Here is a 25,236-nt window from a genome sequence, read left to right on the forward strand (position 1 = left end):
TCTTGGCGTCCAGACCAGAAGGGCCCGTTCTGACCTGGAAGCCAGCTGATGTCCACTAACCAGGCTCCCGAGGTCACTCATGCAGCAGGAGTCTCACGCACATCGTCGTTTAGCCTGCCTGCGTTCGTGCAGGTCGGGGTGGAAGGTTCTGCGGGACAAATCACAGAAACCTCCATCCATATGATACAGTGTAGGAGTGTGGGAGGTGTCCCCATGTTTCAGTAGAAAGAGGACTCCCGATATGTATGGTTGTGGCACAAGAAGATGTATTGATTCCAAGCCCTGAAAGGCATAGTCTCAACACTCAGGAGTGAGTTAAGAGTGATCTTGCCTCGGAAGGAAGCTCAGACAAGAAGGAAGATGAGCAGGAGTCAGGAATGCCTCTTTCTTCGAAGAAAAATTATATTCTCTGTTGATTGTTACGTCCTCTCCCTCTGAAATGCAATTTTAGACCCTACTAATGTTCAGCTCTCAAGTACCCTACCTAACACATTTGCTCACAGTCGCTCGTGGTGTTTTCTGAACCCTCTTCCATCTCTAGACAGATTCCATCTCACCATGAACCACTGACATCAAACTTGTGAAGCATTTCCATTGAATCGTTGGAAGGACTTCATGTTCAGATAGGGTTTGGAGATGGGGTGAGTACTATGGTTTCAATGAGGTAGGGTAGCAGGGATTTCCTAGGGACCAAAGCAGGATGCCCTGCCAATTCTCTATGAATAAGGACTAATTAATGTGCAGGAATTGCTGGAAAATCTTGGAAAATAAGATTGGTAATGGAAAATTTGATCTCCCTGACTTTATAATGCATTCCAACCTTAGCAAAGTGAGCCTGTGTGGATCTGGCCTCAAAATATTAATTACTTGGAATAAAGTGGGAGAATGCAGAAACTGATCATGAAAATCAAGGTTGCATTCATTTAATCCACGTGATGGGATGGGTTTTATTCCACAGTTGCTTTTTAAAAATGAAATCAGGGGCGCCTGGGTGGCTCAGTTGGTGAAGCGTCTGCTTCAGCTCAAGTCATGATCTCACGGTCCTAGGTTCGAGTCCCACATCGGGCTCCCTGCTCCGCGGGGAGCCTGCTTCTCCCTCTGCCTGCCACTTCCCCTGCTTGTGCTCTGTCAAATAAATAAATAAAATCTTAAAAAAAAAGGAACTCAACCTAAATGTCTAACAGTAGGAGTTTTAAAAATAGCTCACAACACATACATTCCAGAGACCTTACGTTACTGGATTTGTAAAGAATCGTTCAGTGGCTGCCTCTAAGCACAGTGACTTCTCTGAGGAGCTCCGTGTGCTCCTATGCTCTGGGCAAGATGGAGTCTGAGTGCTGGTGTGAAGTATGGTGCATTCATGGTTTGATAGATTCTGGCAAGACAGACCCTGCCTAGAGTCGCAGTGATACTGTCAACCATCACCAAAATGTGGGCTTCTCACTCAGCTGCAAACAGGACTCATTATTACATTCTTTTTTTTTAAAGATTTTATTTATTTATTTGACAGAGAAAGACACAACGAGAGAGGGAACACAAACAGGGAGTGGGAGAGGGAGAAGCAGACTCCCCGCCGAGCAGGGAGCCCGATGCGGGACTCGATCCCGGGACTCCAGGATCATGACCTGAGCCGAAGGCAGTCGCTTAACCAACTGAGCCACCCAGGCGCCCTCATTATTACATTCTTTATTTTTATGTATATAAGGAAAAATAACTTTTTATTTCACTGGTTACTGAATAAATGTTATTAATACAGTTGTATTTATAGACATGTCCATGTAAATTAATTTTCCTACTTGGCTCATTTTTCACGTATTTTCCTACGTGGCTCATTTTTCATGTAATTTTACAAAATATTTTGTATTCGAGTTTTATCACACACACAGTTACACGTACACATGTGTGTGCACTTTGATCTATTTTAGTTATAATCTTTATACAGTGAAATAGAAATCTTTACTTCATGCTATCATGTTTTTAATTTTATTTTGGAAGTCTTTATTCTGTCATTATAAAATATTCTGTTCATTTTAGTCTGAGTATCATATTGTTTGATATACTTACACATGTTCTATCTTCTTGATGAACTCACCTCTGTGTCAATGTATAATGGTCCTGTTTCTTGTTATAATTTCTGAGTTAAAGTCTGTTTTGTCTGATGTAAGTATAGCTACCTCTGCTCTCTCAGGATTGCTGTTGACCTGGAATATGTTTTCCTATCCCACCACTTTGGGTCTGTATGTGTCTTTAAAGCTGAAGCAAATCTTTTGTAGGTAGGGTATATTTGGGTAATTTTTTTTTTTTAAGATTTATTTATTTATTTGAGAGTGAGAATGAGAGAGAGTACATGAGAGCGGGGAGGGTCAGAGGGAGAAGCAGGCTCCTTGCTGAGCAGGGAGCCCGATGCGGGACTCGATCCTGGGACTCCAGGATCATGACCTGAGCCGAAGGCAGTCGCTTAACCGACTGAGCCACCCAGGCGCCCTATTTGGGTAATTTTTTTAATGCAGTCACCCACTCTGCCTTTTTTTTTTTTTTTTTAAGATTTTATTTATCTGACAGAGAGAGACACAGCAAGAGAGGGAACACAAGCAGGGGGAGCGGGAGAGGGAGAAGCAGGCTTCCCGCCGAGCAGGGAGCCCGATGCGGGGCTTGATCCCAGGACCCTGGGACCATGACCTGAGCCGAAGGCAGATGCTTAACGACTGAGCCACCAACGCACCCCCACTCTGCCTTTTCATTGTAGAATTTATCCACTCATGTCTTAGATAATTATTATAGACAAGGACTCACTAATGCCATCTCATTCTTTTCTCGGTGTTCTGCAGGTCTCGTGTTGCGCTTTCTTTGTGTATTGATGATTTTCTGTAGTGGTGTGCTTTGATTCCTGTCTTTGTATCTTCTGTGTATCTACTGTTGCTTTGTGGTCATCGTAAGACTTACATAAAACATCATCTAGATATAACAGTCTAATGTAAGCTGATAAGCAACTTAACTTTACTCTCCCCCATATGTTCTACGTTTTTGATGTCACTATTTTTCACATTGTGTGTCCTTTAAAAATTATGGTGGCTATAGTTATTCTCAGTACTTTTGTCCTTTAACCTTGATGCTGGAAGTAAGTGGTTAATGTATCACCATATAATAGGATTGCAGTATTCTGAATTTGGGTATATAACTACATTATATGCTTATTTTATTATTTTTTAAAAATATTTATTTGTCCGAGAGAGAGAGAGTGCACAAGCGGGGGCATAGGGCACAAAGGAAGAGCCAATGTCCTAATTACCACATTTTTAAAAGTTAAGGCTTCTGTTCTGTCCTCCATCCCTGAGGGAGCAGCAGAGGGAGAGGGAGAAGCAGCAGGGAGCCCGGTGCGCGGGACTCGATCCCAGAACCCTGGGATGATGACCTGAGCCAAAGGCAGACGCTCAACCAACTGAGCCACCCAGGTGCCCCTTTAAATTTTTTAAAAAACAGATTTATTTATTTGTTATTTTAAAGATTTTCTTTATTTGACAGAGAGCACAAGTAGGCAGAGCGGCAGGCAGAGGGAGAGGGAGAAGCAGGCTCCCCGCGGAGCAGGGAGCCTGATGCGGGGCTCAGTCCCGGGACTCTGGGATCATGACCTGAGCCGAAGGCAGACACTTACCCGACTGAGCCACCCAGGTGCCCAAAACAGATGTATTTTTTTATTTGAAAGAGCGAGAACATGAGTGGCGGGAAGGGCAGAGGGCAGAGGGAGAGAGAATCTCCAGCAGTTTCCCTGCTGAGCTTTGAGCCCAGTGTGGGGCTAGATCTCACGACCCTGAGATCAGGACGGGAGACAAAATCAAGAGTTGGATACTTAACCGACTGAGCCACCCAGGCACCCATGTTCTTTTAAATCTTGTCAGACTTTGGTCAAAAAACAAATAAATCTTGCATTTGCTGTATCCTCTCTCATACCTTTTCTACGTATAGTCGTGCTCTGCACTTCTTGTCTCCTCTTGGGGGCTGTGGAATTTCTGATTGTAGGCCTTCTCTAGATACTGCAAAGCCAGGCCAGGTGCTGACAGCCTTCCTTTTGCTTTCCCTAGTGTGGTGCTGAATGCTCCCGTTTTGTGTTGACGCACAGTCCCACAGAGTTGGGCCGGCGTTGTCTGCATGCTCTCTAGCCTTCTGCAAGGCTCACTCTGGACGCAGTTGGGAGCGCACTCAGGGAGCTGACCGCCAGCTTGAGAGATGTGTGGGTGATGTGCACTGAGCACTGGGGGGTTCAGAGGTGTAGTGTCCCTGGCAGCTCATGGACAGGCTTCCTGATGGAGTCTGCAGTGCAGTTAGTAGGATCTGCATCTCTTCCGTTGCCCCGTTAAGACCTCCACCTGCTCTTTTCACAGGGGCTTCCCAGCCCCAGGTCATGCAGCACACCCCGGTATTGCAGGGAGTGCAGGAAGACCTGGGTTTCTTTGGCTAGAGGAGCAGGTCACTCACTTAGGTGCTCTCCCTTTCTCCCAAGGGAGAAAACATGGGTCAGGATGTGCCACTGAGATGTGCCATTTTGGGAGAATGGTGATCCAGTTAAAGTGAAACTGTTACTCTTACCCTTTTTAATGCACCTAGTCTTCGATGACTTTTTTTTTTTTAAAGACCCCATTTATTTATTTGACAGAGAGAGACAGTGAGAGAGGGAACACAAGCAGGCAGAGTGGGAGAGGGAGAAGCAGGCTCCCCGCTGAGCAGAGCGCCCGATGCGGGGCTCGATTCCAGGACCCTGGGATCATGACCTGAGCCGAAGGCAGACGCTTAATGACTGAGCCACCCAGGCGCCCCTCGATGACTTCTTTTTATTTCCTTGCTCCAACAGTGTGCTGGAACTTCTCTGCTGGGCTCCCGAATTTCCACAAAGGCCCTCTCATGCTGGATGATTGTCTAATCAGTGTTCTTTGAGAGGAAGACAGTAGAAAAGTATCCTGGCATGTTGATGAAGTCTGTTTCTTCAGAAAGTAATCTTTTTTTATAATAACAGTTGGAGCCCTTTCACAGGAAGGCAAGAAAGAGGGCATGAAGGGAAGGTTTTATGTTTGACTGCATGAAAATTTTAAGTAAAAGATCCAGGAAAACCTGAGAAGTCTGCTATAGACATGGCTCTGTGCAATTTATCAGTCATGTTGAGCTCACTGCTCAGTGAGTCAGAAGATCACGTAAAGAAAGCAAGGATGCTGCTGATAAAAGACTAACTGGTTGAACAAGGTTTTACTGGTTAATATGAAAATCTAATGTCTTTACAAACTACATATTGAAATAATGTAAAATTATTTAACAAGGACTGAAGAATATTTTCAGTATATAATACTGAAAAACACTGAGGCCCCATGACAATAAATTTTGAGGGGGAAGTAATTTAAAAAAATTTTAAAAACATGGTAATTAGGACATTGGCTCTTCCTTTGTGCCCTATGCCGCTGTTAAGGCTTCTGTTCTGTCCTCCATCCCTGATGACCCCACTGATTCTTGTCTAGATCACTCTTATTTTGCTATTATGTCTTTATGAGCCCAATGGATCCACCTGCCCCCCATCCTTTATTTAACTCTCATTCGACCTTACTTTCTCTGACTCGTTCTGTCTCCCTTGTTGTTCTCCCTCTTTGATGTGTTCTTTCCTCCATATCCCACACCTGACTAGACATCCATACGGATGTACTGAAGATACCCTCCTAGGAAGAGCCCACTTTCCAGTGACACACTGGGAATGTAAACATACCATGCCAGACACAGCACGGAAGGTGAAATTTGGAACAGGAGAGGTTGGTGCCCCCCCCCCCCCCCCGCAGCCCCAGGACCGTCCTGAGGCAGCCTGAAGGGCGGGCCTGATAAACAGCAGGGTGCAGTTCCCAGGAGAACAGAAAAGGGGTCTCAGGAGAGGACTGGGGTCTGCAGAATGCTAGGACCAGGAATGGCATGGCACCTGGGGGATGGTCTGGAGGGCCAACAGGGTTGATGGTGGTGAAAGGCAATAATCCACTTCCCTAATTGTGACTTGTCATAGCATTGGGACAGGAGACAGTGAAAAGCCCAAAGGCAGAAAGTCCAAACAGGGATAGCTTCCCATCCATTTTAACTAGAAACAAAGTGAGTTAGACCTGGTGGCGGAACGGCCAGTGTCCTGAGCCTCTCGAGGGTCTCCCTGCTGATGGTATGGACAGGTGCGTGGACTGTGCTATCTGCTGGGACTCCTGCAACCAGGTGTGAAGAATGGGTGGGGAGGGGAGGTACCAGTGAATGCAGGATTTGAGTCTCAAAGACAGGAGCACCTGGTCCACTTGGGTGGTACCTTTGCTCCAGCAAATCTGCTTCTAGCTCAACAGGAAGCTATAGGGCGGGTAGTGTTGGTCAAAGAGGGGCCTCCCCCAGGAAGGGGCAGGGGCAGTGTGGCTTGGGTGAGGTGGTGCTGGGCCTTGAGAAACACGTAGCCAGTGTGAGCAGTCCATGCCCCACCTACCCTATTCAGGTGTTTCTGCACCTGCCCCTTCCTCCACCAGTATGTATCACCTCACACTTTTGCTTTGGGGTTTTGCTTCAAAGTAGCTTTGGTCCTTTCCCCTAGTGGAGAATTTAGAATCCTTGATCCCCCAACCTACAGGCTTTCCACCACATAGCTCTATAACTCCTCACCATTCTGCCCCAACTTAACACTCTCACTCAGAGCCCCATCCCTGGTGCCCACAGCTCCCACATCTCTGGACTGTTCAGACCCTGGATTCTAGTCTTCCCTTCTCCAGAGCCCCTGCAAGTCCCACAGGCCTGACCCCACAATTCTGGTTTCACTTCTCCCAGGCTCCCCAGTGGGCGTGCTCTGTGGGTCTTTACTGCACTGCTGAGCTGGCGCTTTCTACCTCATGTGCCCTCTAAGACATCACACACCCTGATCCCACAAGCCCTGACATGTCGTGCATGTGCACGGAGATCTGAGAACACGTGCCTGTGTTCTGACAGTCACGTGTGCACCTTCCACACTGATCACATACTCTCAGACACCATAATGACCCATGCCTTCTAAAGGCACAGAAACAACAAGGAAACATGACTGTATACAGGTCATAGAATCACCATATGCCCTCTGCCCACACACAATTGCTGACACAGTCCTCAAAGGAAAACCCGGCTGTGCCCATGTGTGCTTTGATAATAGGGTATTTCACCCTTGGACATCAACATGGAAGCCCAGGGCTGAGGCGGCCAGGCACTTGGCACAGGAATGAAATGCATGCTGACCTCCATCAGAACCCAGCACAACTGGTTTGTATGGCTGACCTATGGGTGTTTGATATGAACACAGTACCAAGAAATGAAGTTAGGGAAGTGTAGATAATTAAGCCCATGAGAAAGTATCAAAGTTTTAATGTGATTCCAACTTGTAAACTGGAGAATATAAATAGTTACTATTTTCAAAATTCTGACAAATATATTATGCATTAAAAATAGAGATGAATCATTCTTCGGTTTAAAATGTCTCCAGGTGAATTATTTCCGTTTTGGCCCTGAGTAGCTTGTCCTGGACCAACTAACCAGTGACAGCAGTGAAACCTTACTAAAGTACACAAGCAACTGCTCAGAGGTACTGAAGTGTGTAGCCTCTTCAGATGACTTGATACAGTCTGAGAAAAGGGAAGCTCGACGATGTGATTTTCATATTCATACTGGCTTTTTCTACTGAAGCATCTGGAAATGAACACTATGGAAGGACAGTCCAGAGAAATAGGCAGCTTTTCTTGACTGAGAACAAAATCAGCTGGAAATTTGTTCAAGCAAAATACTGAGGCTTCTGCTTCCAGGTAAGATGTTGAGTAGAGACAAGACAGAGAACAGGAGGGCGCCTGGGTGGCTCAGTTGGTTAAGTGACTGCCTTCAGCTCAGGTCATGATCCTGGAGTCCCTGGATCGAGTCCCGCATCGGGCTCCCTGCTCGGCAGGGAGTCTGCTTTGCCCTCTGACCCTCCCCCCTCTCATGTGTGCGCTCTCTCTCTCTCATTCTGTCTCAAAAAAAAAAAAAGACAGAGAACAGGAAATTAGATGTTTTAAATTCAGAGATTTGTAAAACCGGAGAGGACTATAAGAACCAGGAAGAGACCATCTGATTTCCACACTTGGGGGAATTTGCTTAGTATAGACACTGAAAATCATGGGCAAAAAAATCACTATGAGGAAATAACAAGTAGATGGATATATAAACATGTGGACTGACATAGGCTGATTGAAATATAGAGAATCTCCAATGTTGGGATCCTTTTCCCCATAGGTTTTTAGGTGGGGATAAAGAAGAAAAGAAAGTGTTTTGTCTTCTCAGTTTATACTACTTTGGAAGGTGTTTTCGGTAAATCTAGAGGAATGACCTGAAAGACATGAATGTCTGAATGAAATCAAAGCTGCCACCTAGCCTGAGTCTATTTCAATTCCTGGATGGAAGAAGTGATGTTTCCTCACTCTAAGAGAATAATAAACTTGTCTGGGTAAAACCACATCAACTTCAGTCTCCTTTTTTTGAAGACAATGTGTGAAATTAAAAAATTAAAAAATACAAAAACATCTTTGTAAAGCAGCAGGAAAGGTGATGGGAAAAAAAGACAATGAACAAATCCACATCTATCTTTAGATTGGAGTTAGGAGGAAAATTTATAATATTACTACACAAAATAGAAGTTATAAGAAACATGAGAAGCTGGAGAAATTCAATAGTTCTAGGTTTGGGAAGCTATGTCCTGTTGGTGACATTAATGGGTGAGTTTAAGACTTTACACATAGAAAACAAATTAGTGTGAGGACACATCAATAATACCTTCAAACCAAAGGGCAGAGATAAAGTGAGGATTGACAAGGCATTGCATACTCACTTGTAACGTTATAAGTTAATCATAAGCACCTGCATTCTCTTTCTTGCCACGTGTGAACAAGGATGACTAATCATACGCAAGCGAGTGAAGACCAATGACTTGGCCTGGCCTCTGGCCTCCCGGCTTTCTGCATTTGCCTGTGGGGGGAACCGGGATGCAAAGGTCTCCTCCGTTGGGTGACGTGTGCGTCCGTGGCTGTTGTGTCAGGGATATGGGCAAGGCTGGGCTGCCTCTGCTTCAGCCCTCGGCTGTGCCAGACTGGTTTTTGCCACTAGCAGACGTTAGCGTGAGTGTGCTAGGCATTCTGGAATAGGATACTCCAAATATCCTCAGTCTCCTTCATGTCCTAGTTCTCACCGAACACAACCCTTTGGCAACAAAATTCTGTCTTCCTAGGAATGATTTTTTCTCCAGTCACTTCTTGTTTTAGCAGATTTCTTCTGCATGCCAAATGAGTTGCTAAACTGAATGAGTGCATAGTGATTACAGATCCAGACTTTCCTGCACAACTGGCTTGTTTAAAGGATAAATGAAAGTATTTCTGCATTGATTACAGACATATTTCTCTGACGTAACTTCTCCATTTTGTTTGACGGAACTGTGGATGAAAATTCTTCCACACTCACTTCATTTACATCCTTCCGTGTCAGTCCATTATCTAAAGGTTTTGTCATATAGATGACCCACATATGGATTCTCTCCACTTTGGATTACCTTCAGTTGAGTGAAGTAATAAGGATGAATAAATGCTCTCCCACACTGATTATAAATATGGTGTTTCTTGAGTATTTGAGCCCTCAAGAGTGTTTGTAGTTTGAAGCTATAGGTGGTGAATCTTCCACATTTATTACCTTTACATGTATTTTCTCATGTTGTCTAAGGTTAAAATATTTACTGAAGGCTTTCCCGCATACAAAACATTTATATGGTTTCTCTCCAGTGTGGATTCTCTTATGCAATCTAAAGTTATAGCTTCTATTGAAGGCTTTGCCACATACATTGCATTCATATGGTTTCTCACCGGTATGAGTTCTCTCATGTCGTCTAAGGACAGAAGAGTGATTGAAAGCTTTCCCACATAGGTGACATTCATACGGTTTCTCTCCAGTGTGCGTTCTCTCATGTCGTTTAAGGACAGAAGAATCAGTAAAGGCTTTCCAACACAGATGACATTCATACGGTTTCTCTCCAGTGTGGGTTCTCTCGTGTCGTCTAAGGACAGAAGATTCAGTGAAAGCTTTCCCACACAGATGACATTCGTATGGTTTCTCTCCAGTGTGAGTTCTCTCATGTTTTCTGAGGTGAGAACAGTGGGTAAACGCCTTCCCACACAGATGACACTCATATGGTTTCTCTCCATTATGAGTTCGCTCATGTTGTCTAAGGTAAGAAGTTTTACTGAATGTCTTCCCGCATAGATGGCACCCATATGGTTTCTCTCCAAAGTGAGTTCTTTCATGTTTGTTAAGGTCAGAACAGTGGGTGAAGGCTTTCCCACATAGATGGCATCCATGGGGTTTTTTCCTGGTGTGAATCATCTCGTGTCGCCTAAGGTTATAACTCTTACTGAAGGCTTTCCCACATAGATGGCATCCATATGATTTCTCTCCCGTGTGCGTTCTCTCATGCTTCCTAAGGTCAGAGCAATGAGTGAAGGCTTTCCCACACAGATGGCATCCGTGTGGTTTCACTCCAGTGTGAATCATCTCGTGTCGCCTAAGGTTGGAACTTTTTCCAAAGGCCTTCCCACATTCATGACATTCAAATGTTTTCTCTCCATTTTGAGTATTATTGGTTTGTCTATGGGCAGAGCTTTGAATAAAGGCATTCCCACGTTGACAACATTTGTATGATTTACTTGTAGTGTGACTCTGCTTATGTGTATTAAAAGATGTCAAATAACTGCTGTCTTTTCCACATTCTTTGCTGATATAGGGATTCTTTCTCATTTTAGGTACCACATATTGAGTCCATGTTAGTATTTCAGTAAAATTGTCTCCAAAATCATTGCATTCAAAAGGATCCTCTTGAGTGTGAGATCTCTGCTTTTTGAAAGGAAATGAGAGACTGTTAAAAATTCCCTCACATTTATTCCTTCCCTCCTTCATCTACATATAAATTCTACAGTCATCATTCAGTGATAGAGTCCGACAACATTGTCTCAAGATTAGTTACATAAACAGGGGGTATTCCTCTCCAGCAAGCATAGAGATTTTCTTTTTTGTAGCATCCCAAATGCAGAGATATCTGATTAAAGACATTATTATGTGTCAAATGTTAGGTATGTAAGTCATGATCATGCAGCTGTCTGTTTACAAGACCTCAGGTTATGGTTTTGACTTCAGATTAATTTCTTCCCTAAAATCAAACTAACCAAAACTTCCTGCTGTGAAAACCCTTGATTTCAACTTAAATTATGGTTGGGTAATTGTGCCCAATTCCTTACTTATTCAATACCCACATCATTTGGAAACACAGGTTCATTCCCTTAAAGCTTACCATTTCACTGATTAATGTTGTGTCCTTCTTGCAGATATGTTGCATGAATATCACTTCTTGTTTTTTAAGATCATCTTCCCTATCTGAAATGATTGGGGAAAAAATTGCCATAGTGACTGACGGAATTAAAATGTTGAAGACACTAAATGCTCGTTGAGTATGTTTCAAATACTGACAGAGATGGGAAAGAATGTCAAATTAAGGAATACCATAAGGAGAAGAAACACAAAGGACATCAACAGTTGACCTTTTCAGGACTGAAATATGAGAAAAATAAGATGGAGATGGTAAGTTGGGGAGGAAAAGAGAGGGAAAATCTTCATAGAAGAGAATCATGGAAAGGGACATTTTGTGTATTTTAACTCCAATAAGTAGATAACTATTACCTTCCCACAGACAGAATAGAAATTGACACCTGTTAAGTAGAATGACAATATCTGAAAAAAATTTTCCCCTATCATACTGTTTTATTTTTTTAAAAAGCCACTAAATTTCATTTGATGATTCTTAGGGCCTACTCACTCACTGACTAGGCTCTTACTGTAGCTCACCTGGACTCTGGCATTGCAGCAAACCTCTCTCTTCTTTTGAAAGGTGCTCTCCTGGTTCCAAGTGGGAAATCGTATCTGATTTGTAGAGTTGTCTGCCTGTTCATAGAAAAAAGATAATTGAATTTTGACTTCTGTGCTCATAACACTGAATGATCATCAATATAGGACCAACTAATGAGAAAGAATAAGGTAACCTCTGAAAGTCATCCCAGGTAAGAGTATGTTGAAAACAACATGGACAGTCCTTCACCAACAGAAGTTTAACTCTTGACTTTTCCCAAAGACATTAAGGACCTGTCATTGTTGATGCCTAACTAAGTTCAGAGATAAACTGTGTAATCTTCAATATTTTAACACAGCGAGAAGATACAAGTTCTCACAGTGTTTGAATAGTATATCCTAAATGAATCCAATAATACAACTCCACCAGAAAAATCTTGGTTCTACATGGAAAACCATTTGTCTGTTGTTGTTTTTTTTTAAGATTTATTTATTTTAGAGAGACTGGGGGCGGGGGAGGGGGAGAGGGAGAGAGAAACTTAAGCAGATTCTGCACTGAGCATGGAGCCCGATTCGGGCTCAATCCCACGACCCTGAGATCATGACCTGAGATGAAACAAAGAGTCGGATACTCAACCGACTGAGCCACCCAGGTGCCCCTGTTTTTTTTTTTTTTTTTTAAATACTGTGGTCTGATCAGTCCCCATAGGAAAAAAAAAGTCAGTATATTTACTTACCAATTCAAAAATAATGAGTTCCCACCACTGTTTGGTTGTTGTGGAGATTGAGTAGTAAGAAAGACATGAAATTCTAGTGGGATGACAAATAAAAGTAAAATGTGAAGAAGATTGCTGTGAGGTAGTTGTGGGTAAGAAAGAAGACAGTCTTCAGAAATCACAGAAATGAGCAATCTTTTCCACACAGCTGTTGAATGAATGAGTGAACGGACATATACATACATCATAAACACTAAGAGACTCACCAATTGAGACCAGGTGACTGATGTTCTCCAGCATCACATCTCTGAAGAGTTTTCTCTGGGACCTGTCCAGCAGGGTCCACTCTTCCTGAGTGAAGTCTACAGCTACATCCTCAAAGGTCACCAATTCCTAGAAGATGATGGACGTTGTTTTCAGACAGGGCCATCTCTGCCAATACTCAGGGGAGGTTGGTACAGGGGATGGCACTAAGGAAGTGGGGGCTGCATGTACAGAGAGCTCACACAGGATGTTGGCCTCAGTCCGTTTTCAGTGCACACCTTGGACACTGGACTTTCAGATATACCCAGACACACACTCGAAGTACATATATTTCATTATAGAGATACCAAATGAGATGTGGATATAACCTGTGGATTTCCCTATAAACTTGTAATTAAGACTTCCAGATCATGAGTATAAAAGTCTCTCTGGAAAACTTAAAACTAAAACACTAGTCTCCACCAATTTCAAATAAATCTATGGACTCATTACACAACCTGCCACTTTTTAAGAACTTTGATTCGATTACTCCCTTATATGACCTCAGTTTCACCATCCATGAAATGGTGTAATGACCTTTTATGAGTTCTTAAAGATCCAGTGACATAGTAAATGTCAATAGCAAACATTTCTTAAACACAACTTCTAGTTTTATTATCCAATAACTGTCAGAGTATTGAAGCAATCTCCATAGTTCTGCAAAACTGAACAGAATTCACACAGGATATGAGATCAGCAGCACATACTTTTATCTTCACATTACAGGTGTTCATTATAAAGTATAAGCCTAAGTGGTTCATGAGCATAAGCCAGAGGCTCTGAGACTTCCGTAATGAAGGATATTATTATCCCCAACCCTTCTATTGCATGAGGCCCTTCACATATCAGTTATCATTGTGCTTTCTTTATCTTGTCTCTCTGTTCAAGTATGCTTAAAGCCATTTTATTGTTCTTATCTCTTCAGCTCATCAAAAATTTCCAGAGGTCCTTAGGTTTTATTTTACCTCCTATACTCCTTTTTCTGAATTACACTCAAAGTTAAGAAAACAATACTCCCTATACATTGTTTCCAGTTACCAAGCTTGAACTAAGGGAAATTACGAAGAGGGGAAAAAAGAATCCCCTCATTTGGGACAAGGGAAGTAATGAATTTTAGTTTTATAAGTTTCAAAAAGTACAAATACATTCTATCAAAACTTTTAAGAAGTTTACATTTGAAAAAAAAAAAAAAAAAAGAATGACTCCACATTGGCTTCTCTGGCATGACCATCATTTATTTTCGCTCAATAGTAATTAGCACCCCCCACCCGCACCGCCCCAGCACATATAATACTGGATTGACGGAGCTCATGTGTGGGAACATCTGCCTTCCTATTGGGTTGTAAAGTTTTACTCCTTATTCATCTCTATCACCTGCACTGACCTGAATCCTAAGCCCATTACAGTCAATAAAATGGTTAATGAATGAATTTTTGGTGCCGACTAGGGCATGGGATGGATATGAAAAAAACCTCTCATCTCTCCTGAAAATACAGGGCATTAACCGAGGCTGAGATATCTCAGCATAACATTAGGAAAGAGATTGCCCCGTGATGAGTCCTTGACCAAACAGGACCATCCCACAGTTCATGGAAAGCTTAAAGTTCAGATCCTTGAAACACTGAAGTGTACTCAGAACACGACTGCTGGTAGATTTACGTCCACATGATGGCAACAGACATGCTATTTCAGTAGAAAGAGTAACTCCCTACTCACTTGTGAGTCCATTCTTCGTAGCTCGGTTGTCAAGTGGCTTCTGGACGTTCACTCATACAGTCTCGCCAATAGGAGGCAAAGCTGAGGACGGAGAAAGGAGCCATGACAATCCAGCTGCCCACGATTTCCATACCCACCCGCTCCGAAGCTCCACCCCTCCCCCTGGAAGTAACCCCCAGCAGAACCACGGAAGCAGGAAGCAGGCCGTGTGCTCCAAAGGAGGGGAGGGGAGGGCGGCTCCCCAGTTAAGGCTCTCTTGTTGCTTGGAGGGAAGACAGAAGCACCCCCAGTTCAGGACGAAGGTGAAAAGCCAACTCCCTCCTGATTCCGAAACAGCATTTCTGGCATCTGCAAACGTTAGGCACTGTGAGATTTCTCACACTTAGGTATTAGTTTACGAGCAGCTTCTCTAACTCCTCCTCAGCCCTCTGGTGTCTCACTCCATCCCTAGTCTTCCCTGTCCCAGCCCGCGCTGGATACACGTATCATCCATCACTGTCTCCTCCAAGGAAGGTCTCCAGCAGTAGCACTCCAACACGGACCTTTAGATTTGTTCTGAATGGGTTGGGTTATGAAACAAGACTATTACGAATGCATTTTATGGGGATGCCTGGGTGGCTCAGTCGGCTGAGCATCTGACTTCAGCTCAGGTCATGATTCCGGGGTCCTGGGATGGAACCCCGCATCATCAGGCTCCCTGCTCAGGGGGGAGTCTGCCCCTCCCTCTGCTCGTGCTCTAATGAATACATAAAAAATCTTTAAAAAATGTATTTTATGGTAAGATTAGTTAATTTAGTGACTTACTTCATTTTGAGCGATCAAAGACACCCATCTTACAAATTTACCCTTTAAAATCCCCTGCATCAGAAAATTACAGGAACATGTGGGTTACAGCACAACGTCAAGTCCAACAATCTTTACAGGGTAGTACTTCCAAAAATTATAGAATGAAAGGATTTTAGGAGGATGTTTATTTACTCTAGCTAAAGTTTTAGAAAATTGCACTGAAATCTGCATTAGCTGCAACTTCCCTGAATTTCGTTGTTTGATTTTGTGTATCTGTGAAAGCATTTATAAATTGTAAATCCTCCCCTAAAACATCCATAGTACATAAATGTATTTCATGGATAAGTGATAATAATGAGTCATAAACAGAAATAGGTTTAACTTACCCATTTGTATCTCACGTCAAGAAAAGATAAAGTTTTATTTTATGTGATTCTGTGCTTGTGAGATATAATTTGTTCATTTCTTCCTCAAAAGAATTCTGCTAATTATGATTTCATTATTAATTTAATAAATGCCATCATCAGAGTTTCAGGAAGCTTTAGTAGTATGACAAAACTCCATGCATGCCAGCATATACATGCACAGAAGCACATTAGAAAAGTGTTACGGGCAGAACTTGAATTTTCCCTTGCCTTTCTCCTACTCTCAAATTTTTTTTTTTTTTAAGATTTTATTTATTTATTTGAGAGAGAGAGAATGAGAGAGAGCACATGAGAAGGGGGAGGGTCAGAGGGAGAAGCAGACTCCCTGCTGAGCAGGGAGCCCGATGCAGGACTCGATCCCGGGACTCCAGGATCATGACCTGAGCCGAAGGCAGACGCTTAACGACTGAGCCACCCAGGCGCCCATCCTACTCTCAAATTTTAAGCGTTACACATCACACCTAGATTTTACCTGGAATAGTACCCCTAACATTAACAATCAGAGGCCCCACCCTGTTTTTACAACCCACCTGTCCTTGCTTTTTCACAGAATTAGATCCTGTGTCCAAGTTCTCTACTGCATGAGAACCACAGCATTCCCCAATTTCCAAACGTTAGCCTCCAGCCCTCCTCATTTTTACTGCCCAGCTTAATTCAGTTACTCACTTCCATAGATATTTACCCAGACTAATGTTATTTATGTCTTTTTACTACGTCTGCTGATCAAGGCCCCAACAGAAGGTGACTCCACATACCTGCCTATTCCATGACTGTACGTGGTGACACAGGACCGAGACGCCGACCCTCCTGTCTACGTCAAGTCACAACTCGTAGTAGCTTCCAAATGTATCTGGCAACACCATTCTTGTTTGGTAACTAATAAGTCTTTGATGCTCCTTAAATATTTCAAACCTCCATGCCTTTGAACTCACACATTCTGATTTCTCCCCTCACTTTCCAAAAAATGAGATTTTTTTCCTAAGTAAATGAATTAATAACTTGACAGATTCTTATTTTTCTTTTTGACAGATGATTTCCAGAGTGAATGATCACTGTAAGCATTGATTTTACTAGAAATAGGATATTTTTCCATTTTATTGTGGCAAAATACACACAATATAACATTTACCATCCTAATCTTTTTTTTTTAATTGTATTTTTTAAGTAATTTCTACACCCAACGTGGGGCTTGAACTTACAACCCTGAGATCAAGACTCACACGCTCCACTGACTGAGCCAGCGGGCGCCCCCCACCCTAATCATTTTTAAGTGTATAGTCCAATGATGTTAATACATTCATAATGTTGTGCAATTATCACCACCATCTACCTCCAGAACTTTTTCCATCTTCTAAACCATTAAACAACTCCCATTCCTCTTCCCACCCTCACCTTCTGACAACCATGGAATTTCTACTTTTATCTCTAAATAGTGTATGTTTTAAACTGATGGTAAAAGAATAAAAATTCTAAAATCTTAAGACATTTCTTTATAGAAGAATACACTGTTTCTGAGGAAAAATCATGTAATATATATTCCTTTTAGGTAGGATGCCATAAGAATGCTTTGTCATTTTCGTTAACATTTTAATATTCTGACAGTAAAAGATCTTTAGTATGTATTATTTTAGTAGTAAAACGTTAGTTGATGAACTTTTCATTTTCATGTATCTTTGATGTGTTCTTTCTTTTTAAGATTTTATTTATTTGAGAGAGAGAGAGCACAAGCAGGGGAAGGGGCAGAGGGGGAGGGAGAAGCAGGCTCCCCACTGAGCAGGGAGCGTGATGTGGGGCTCGATCCCACGACCCTGGGATCATGACCTGAGCTGAAGGCAGACGCTTAACCCACTGAGCCACACAGACGCCCCCTTTGATGTGTTCTATGTCTTTTGTTGTTGTTCTATGTCTTTTTAACCTATTTACTGCAACATTTGTACTTGAGAATAAGTGATGATCTCCTTTTGTCATTAATAAATGTTCCAAGTCAACTAAGAACAAAGACTGTACCAGACAGTGAAATTACATGGATGAATAAAGCAGAAAGATCATCCTTGTGGAGGTAAGTCTAGTTTAGAAGAGATTAAAGAAATAATGACAAGAATATTCTCTGTACAAATACTAAAGCATTTCATTTGTGGAGGTGGGGAAACACTATTAAAATGCACAAGTAATTTATCTGACACCTTAAAATTTAGTTGGGAAAGCATTAGAAAGTTAGCAAAGATAGAAATAGGTTCAGCCCCCGCCCCCGCCATGAGGGAGCAAGTGCAACACTGTAGACACACTGCAGAGCCTGCTGTGCCCCAGGAGGCCAGGACACACTGCAGGCAGAGTTATGGGATGCACCTGAGATGGAGGCAAGCAAGCAGATTTCAGGGATCAACGGCATTGTAACTGGACTGGTCTTTTAATAAAAAAGATTTCATTTATTTATTTGAGACACAGAGAGAGTGTGCATGAGAGAGAATGAATATGCGGAGGGGCAGAGGGAGAGGGAGAAGTGGACTCCCTGCTGAGCAGGGAGCCCGATGCGGGACTCGATCCCAGGACCCTGAGATCATGACCTGAGCCAAAGGCAGACACTTAACCGACTGAACCACCCAGGCACCCCTTTAATTTTTAAAGCTAATAGGAATCCACTGGAGAACTGAAAGCAAGAAACAAATAGATTTGTGTCTGTAAATGAGTCTTGCTGCAGAATGCAGTAAAACAAAGGTTTGATTAATTTTAAGAATAATACATTTGTCTGGCATAGGGTATTGATAGTGAAACTGGTGGGGCAGGTGGAAGCATATGAGAGCAAAAGAAAAGGAAGTAGCAACAAAATAATGAATTTTAAAATTTATCAGTTACTGAACCCTATGAGTCACACTTTGTGCTAATTATGTCAGGCTGTGCATGCACTTAAAAAAATATTTTTGGGTCACCTGGGTGGCTCAGTCGGTTAAGCCTTTGGCTCAGGTCATGATCTCAGGGTCCTGGGATCGAGTCCTGCATCAGGCTCCCTGCTCAGCGGGGAGTCTGCTTCTCCCTCTGCCCCCTCACAGCCCCGCTCGTGCTCTCTCTCAAATAAAATCTTAAAAAAAAATATTTTCCTCTCTCAATGCCTTTAAAATACAATAAAGACATAAATATTAATTTGCAATACTATGTTACTGTATAACCTATTTTATTAGAGAAGTAAACTTTGTACTTGGCTTGGGCACAGTGTAGTCTGTACCAAGAACTGCTCCAAGTTTTAAGTCTCTGGATAAGAGTTAAGGCCAAAACTTTCAGTGAGCTTAAAAACACTTATAAACCAAGAAAAGGAAAAAGGAAACAAGACTTTTGAGTTTTCAAATGTTTACAAATAAAGCATATATTCATAAAAGTTATAAGAATAAAAGAAGTAAATAAATTTTAAAGAATGAAATGAAAAAACAGATTTGACAGAAATGAATAGAAGTTTGCACAGTGAAATCAAGCAATTACCAAGGACTTATGAAAAAAATAACACTGGCAAATAAAGCAGACCATATATTCGTTTAAAAGCAGTAATTTAAGAGGTAAGAGGGGTGCCTGGGTGGCTCAGCCTGTTAAGCGTCTGCCTTCGGCTCAGGTCACGATCCCAGCATCCTGGGATCAAGTCCCGCATCGGGCTCCATGCTCAGTGGGGAGCCTGCTTCTCCCTCTCCCTCTGCCTGCCTGTCTGCCTACTTGTGATCTCTCTCTCTGTCAAATAAATAAATAAAATCTTTAAAAAAAAGTAAGAAAAACAGGAATTCTATTCTTACTGTGTATGTAGGATAAATGGATTAATTTCCAAGAAAATGTTGTGAATATTCATTCACAAAGAACAATGTAATTAGCCAATTTCAATATATAATTTATGTATATCACATTCCATCTATAAAATGATTTGTGATTTCTCTCAATATGTTAAAGTACTTACACAACTTGTCAAGTTAGTTTAGTGCAATAATGAGAGATTCAATCGTAGAAAACAATCTTCATTAAATTATTTTATTATTTTAAAGATTTTATTTGTTTATTTGAGAGAGTGAGAATGAGAGAGAGTACATGAGAGGGGGAGGGTCAGAGGGAGAAGCAGGCTCCCCGCCGAGCAGGGAGCCCGATGTGGGACTTGGTTCCAGGACGCTGGAATCATGACCTGAGCCGAAGGCAGATGCTTAATTGACTGAGCCACCCAGGCGTCCCTTAAATAATTTTAAATATCGCAATAATTAGATCACATCAACAGATCCTTATAAAAACACTTGACCTTTCAAAATAATTGAGAATCTTTAAAATTCATGTCAACTAGTGGGGAATACTTCTTGTTCATCAAGGAAACCTCAGCAAACATATTCAGCAGCAAAGAAGCAGGCCCACTCAAGTTACGGCTGAGAAGAGGCGGCTGGCCAGGGTTGCTGCCCAGGATGCCTGAGTCAGGACGAAGAGAAACAGACAGGAAACACAAACACAGTCAAGGAACTGGAACCGCAGCTACTCTCAGAAGAGATGACTTCAAATTCCAAAGAACAGAAGAATCCTTAATGATCATACCTAATACAAATATTTTCAGAAGTGGACAGATCTATGCTTAATCTACTGAAATCAGTACTTTCTGTTTAGTTACAGTAATTTAAAAACTAAGCAAACACATTAAAAAAAAGTCTACTTACAACAGCAAAATATTATGGCTCCCATTTGAAATCATTTTGTATACCCATGTAAAAATGTTTTAAGAACTTTTTGAGGATACAAAATGACAGGAGTAAAGCCTATCAAATCAATTCTTAAACTAAAGGACACTGTGACATAAAAACCTCAGTGACTATAGAAATTTGGTGCAATCCAAATTTAAAAGTAACACGTGGTGGGACACCTGGGTGGCTCAGCTGGTTAAGTGTCTGCCTTCACTGAGGTCATGATCCGGGGTCCTGGGATCGAGTCCCACATCGGGCTCCTTGCTCAGTGGGGAGCCTGCTTCTCCCTCTGCCTCTGCCCCTCCCTCCTGCTTGTGTTCTCTCTCTCTGTCTCTCTGACAAGTAAATAAATAAAGTATTAAAAAAAAAAGTAACATGGTATTGCACATAAAAACTGAGAATTACCTTAAAAGTCAATTTTGTGTCGATTTTGATTTTGGGTGACAATATAGCCAAAACAATTTGGAACAGAAAAAAAATGAAGGTAGGTCAAATTACCTCTGATGATACATTATCTGAAGCTTTAACACAATTCAAGTTAATTAAAATAAACAATAATCAATGATACAATATTAGAAATAAGTGGAATAAAGTACTTTTTAATGTGAAATAGGTGATGCCTTCCACAGGAAAAATGAAAAGCAAAGGGCATGAAGAAAGGATTGTGGTTTCATTATAAGAACAAAGTATGTGTCTGTGTAAAAATGATTTTTTTTTTTACGATTTTATATTTATTTGACAGTGAGAGAGACAGCGAGAGAGGGAACACAAGCAAGGGGAGTGGGAGAGGGAGAAGCAGGCTTCCCGCAGAGCAGGGAGCCCAATGTGGGGCTCGATCCCAGGACCCTGGGATCATGACCTGAGCCGAAGGCAGACACTTAACGACTGAGCCACCCAGGCGCCCCTATATATGATTAAACTACAAAATAAAAAATAGTGTGTAAATGCACATGAGAAATGAATTACAAAAACATTTAATATTGTATCTCTATAAAAATAAAATACATTCAGTCTCTTACGTAATTAGTAAAATGGAAATAAAGAGTTTTCATTTCATCCAAATCTACACGTATGTATGTACATAATGAATTCCTGGCTTTTGCAGAGGGGGAACCTCGTGAGTTGGTCATGGATAAAGATTTTTTTGCAATTCTGGGGGGCCATCAGGCCAGAATCTATCACAACATGAAAGGTGCCATCTCTTGGCCCAGCAAATTCCCAACTTACCCAGACTGTAGGAACCTTCAGAAACCTGCAGAGGAATCGACTCTTTGCTGATCCATTAAGAGTAATGGCGTGTTGGGATCGATGTGCTGTGAACAATTTTAAAATCCTTTTTATGTTATATATTTAGGTTGATTTTAAATAGCAGTTAGTGAATAAAACACTCATCATGTGTTGAAGTGCCATCTCAATTTGTCACGGCTATCAGTTTGTAATCTCTCCCTTCTATTGCAAATTACTAATATTTCTAGCTAAAATGCACACATTCACTTTGTTAAGCTTCAAATACATTATACAATCAGGTACAAGTTTCCCCTTATTGGTATTCTTTTCCAGGATTTTTCTGGTATTCTTGAGATTAATTCACTTTGATCCTGGTGTGAAAAGAGCTAACGGTACATCCAGATTTGGTTCTTATACAATACCTACTGGCAAACCTCACTGATACCGTGGTGCCCGGTCCTTGTCTCTAACCAGTGTCTGGGCATGAAGCACTTCTCATGCCGATCCCCTAAATGGAGCCACCTCACAAGTTCCACGTCGATTAGTCAGAGAGAGATAGAATTGGTCTGGAGTCGGGAGAGTACGGAGGGAAAGTCATGAGTGGGTGAGGAAATGTCAGGCAGGATACCTGGGAGTCAGAGATTAGTATGTCCTAAAAACAGCAATTTAGGAAGAAGGGAGAATAATCAACAGATAAGTGAACTCTTTCCAGAGGAAGAGTCATCATCTTTCTCCTACTCTGAGCCTCTCTCAGGCAAGATCAGTCTTGAGATGTTACTCCTTAATTTGGAAAATGTGCCATTCAGGTCTTTGAATAACTTGTCCCACTCCTGGGCTCCAACACTCACGTGGGGAGGGAATCAGCATGTGGAATAGGTGGTCCTCTGCGGTCTACTAAAGCACCAGGGAACAGGGATGATACACTTGCAGATGGAGAGGAACAAGTGTCTGCCCTGTGCTTCTTAATACCCCTGAACCCTGGTGAAGCCCACCAGTCACCTGGCATTCAGAGGAACAGGAGGAGTCTGTGTGACCCTCCCTTTCAAGTCACAATCCTTGCAGTCTCTTGCAGTATAGGCTGAACACAGGATCACCAAGGGAGGATGTGGAGCTTTCCTCTTCTCCTGTCTCTGAGCTCCCAGGCTCTCTCCCACCCATTAACACCCATCGCACTTTGCCCTCCCATCCCACAACCAAGGTTTACCAAGAGATGTATCTGTTCTGTGCTTGTTTTAAAATTCTTGGTTTTTCCCTTCCCAACTGCCTTGTGCTCTGTGTGTGTGTTTTGGGTCAGGTAGAGATGAGAGAAGGAGAGGCTAGTGGAGAGTAAACCATCACTGGCCTTGTGCATGCGCTGGCTTGCATTCAGTGTTGGCAAGGCTTGCCCTTCTCATCCCTGCCCCTGAGGATTCCAGCTGGTATTCCATCGTCCTGAGCAAGAGCAACTTCTCTATTTCATGGTTTTACTCACATTGATTAAAAGCTTTTAATTTCTTTTTTTCCAGAATATCACATCAATACATCAGAAAATGTATTGTTAAGAAGACCTAATTATTGGCATGGGAAAACATACAAAGTCAAGTATGGAAGTACCTTTGAGCAATGTATTTATTATGATCAAATGAGACATGTTAGAACAAAGTTCCAGAATGATGCAGCCCATCCTACAATTTTTCTTTTTGTTTTGGAAATTTGAAGAAATCATATACTTAGCTGGAAACTTTAGCTCTCAGATCATATAATTAAAAGATCACGGGGCGTCTGGGGGGGCTCAGTCCTTGAGCGTCTGCCTTCGGCTCAGATCGTGATCCCAGGGTCCTGGGATCGAGCCCCGCATCGGGCTCCCTGCTCCGCGGGAAGCCTGCTTCTCCCTCTCCCACTCCCCGTGCTTGTGTTCCCTCTCTCGCTGTGTCTCTCTGTGTCAAATAAATACATAAATAAAATCTTAAAAAAAAAAAAGATCACGTAAGTGGGGCGCCTGGGTGGCTCAGCTGGTTAGACGTGTGCCTTCAGCTCAGGTCCTGGGATCGAATCCGGCATCGGGCTCCCTGCTCCGCGGGGAGCCTGCTTCTCCCCCTGCTCATGGGAGCTCTAAATAAATAAAATCTTTTAAAAAACCACATAAAAGAAGAAAAGAAGGTGTTGAGTATTAGACTACCCGCGTAAACCTGGTTTTGAATGGGAAGACAAAAATCATCAATGTATGCAACAACCGCACACAAACACTAACATTATTTACTAATCGACAGAACGCTTTCAGTACATAAATACAGGACGAGCACTGTGGACTCATCTCTGAATGTGACTCAATTAATTTAACGGGGAGAGCGATTCAGGACTTTAAAATCGTATCTAGCGCGTCCGCAACGTCCCTTCCACCGCCCGCCGCCGCCGGAGGTCAAGCGTCCCTGGAGCGTCCCTGCTCCCGTGCGGATCTGTCTTCACAGGCTGTGCGGTTTCCCCCAGGCCACTTTCTTCTCACCTTCACTGCGTCTTCAAAGCCCCTGCACCCACCCAGCTCCCACCCTCCGCGTAGCTCCGCCTTGAGCCCTGGCCGCCCTTCCTCCCCGCGCTGCCGACACACCGCGACGCTCCCCGGGACGGAGGGGCTCCCCTTCCCGCGGGACCGGGCGCGAGAACACACCGTCACACACAGCCCGGGGAGCGGGACTGCGGCGCAGGGGCACGGGGCGTCACTGACGGGCGCACGGGCCTCCCCGAGGCGGTGACAGCGCCCCCGCCGCGGGAGGGCGACGGCGGCGGCAGGCTTTCGGGAGAGGACCGGGTTCTGCGGGAGGGCTGGGGGCGACTTCGGCCGGAAACAGACTCGGACTACGGGACCAGGGAGCGGAGGGACCGGCGCCCCGAGTTCTCAGGGCAACGCCGGACTCCCCGCGGGCCTCCCGGGCGGCTGCGGGGCCTACGACGCCCGCAGGAATCCTCGCACCCCGGGCGTGGAGAACGGAGCCAGCAGGAGGCTGAGGAGCCCGGGTTTAAACCTCCAAGACCAGAGTTCACTTACCAGAGGAGGACCTTCGCTTCCGGAAATCCTCTTCCGGGTTAGGAGGAAATTACGTGAGGGCGGGGCCTTTGCCCGGGAGCGGCGAGGCCAACCAGGGGCGGGGCCGTGCGGGAGGGCGATCAACGTGGGGCGGGGCCGGGGCGGGGGGCGCGGCCAGAGGGGGAGGGGGCGGGGCCTGGCGAGGGCGAACGCGGAGCCGGGACCGGGGTGCGGCCAGCGTGGGGCGGAGCCGGGGCGGAACGACAGCGGAGGGGCGGGGCCTGCGGAGGGCGAGCACGAAGCCGGGACGTCGGCGGCGGGACGGGGCCGCGGCCGGCGCGGGGCGGGGCCTGGGGAGGGTGAGCAGGAAGCGGGGACGGGACGTCTGCGGAGGGGCGGGGCCTGGGGAGGGCGAGCACGAAGCCGGGACGGGACGTCAGCGGAGGGGCGGGGCC

The 25,236-nt window shown here is 43.6% G+C and overlaps 1 protein-coding gene and 2 long non-coding RNA genes across 5 annotated transcripts in view; 2 read left to right on the forward strand and 1 right to left on the reverse strand.

Annotated features, from left to right (window-relative positions):
- The window catches only part of LOC118010125, a 12,748-nt gene extending 5,272 nt beyond the window's left edge, over positions 1–7,476 (forward strand). For both annotated transcript variants that reach the window (XR_004679130.1, XR_004679131.1), the window contains exons 2-3: positions 542–641; positions 4,847–7,476. This is a non-coding gene — a long non-coding RNA (uncharacterized LOC118010125). The remainder of the gene's footprint in view (positions 1–541; positions 642–4,846) is intronic.
- A 1,146-nt stretch (positions 7,477–8,622) lies between these two features.
- On the reverse strand, positions 8,623–21,865 carry ZNF596 (zinc finger protein 596). 2 transcript variants are annotated; one of them, XM_035004346.1, is made up of 6 exons: positions 21,781–21,865; positions 14,655–14,735; positions 12,902–13,028; positions 11,920–12,015; positions 11,369–11,451; positions 8,623–10,914 (listed from the first exon to the last, which is right to left on the reverse strand). In XM_035004346.1, exons 2-6 carry the CDS (start codon positions 14,664–14,666, stop codon positions 9,667–9,669), a joined length of 1,566 nt encoding a protein of 521 aa, XP_034860237.1. In that variant the 5' UTR covers positions 14,667–14,735; positions 21,781–21,865; the 3' UTR covers positions 8,623–9,666. The 2 variants fall into 2 exon arrangements, with proteins under 2 accessions (XP_034860237.1, XP_034860238.1); XM_035004347.1 differs by having other exon boundaries at positions 9,913–10,081.
- LOC118010126 lies at positions 11,418–21,786 on the forward strand. The gene is made up of 5 exons (XR_004679132.1): positions 11,418–11,655; positions 11,963–12,131; positions 16,594–16,737; positions 17,850–17,924; positions 21,659–21,786. It is a non-coding gene; the product is annotated as an uncharacterized LOC118010126 (long non-coding RNA).
- Positions 21,866–25,236: the final 3,371 nt, after the last annotated feature.

Source organism: Mirounga leonina, unplaced genomic scaffold, assembly GCF_011800145.1.
Source record: "Mirounga leonina isolate KUSES-001 unplaced genomic scaffold, KU_Mleo_1.0 Mir_128, whole genome shotgun sequence".
Taxonomy (NCBI): Eukaryota; Metazoa; Chordata; class Mammalia; order Carnivora; family Phocidae; genus Mirounga; species Mirounga leonina.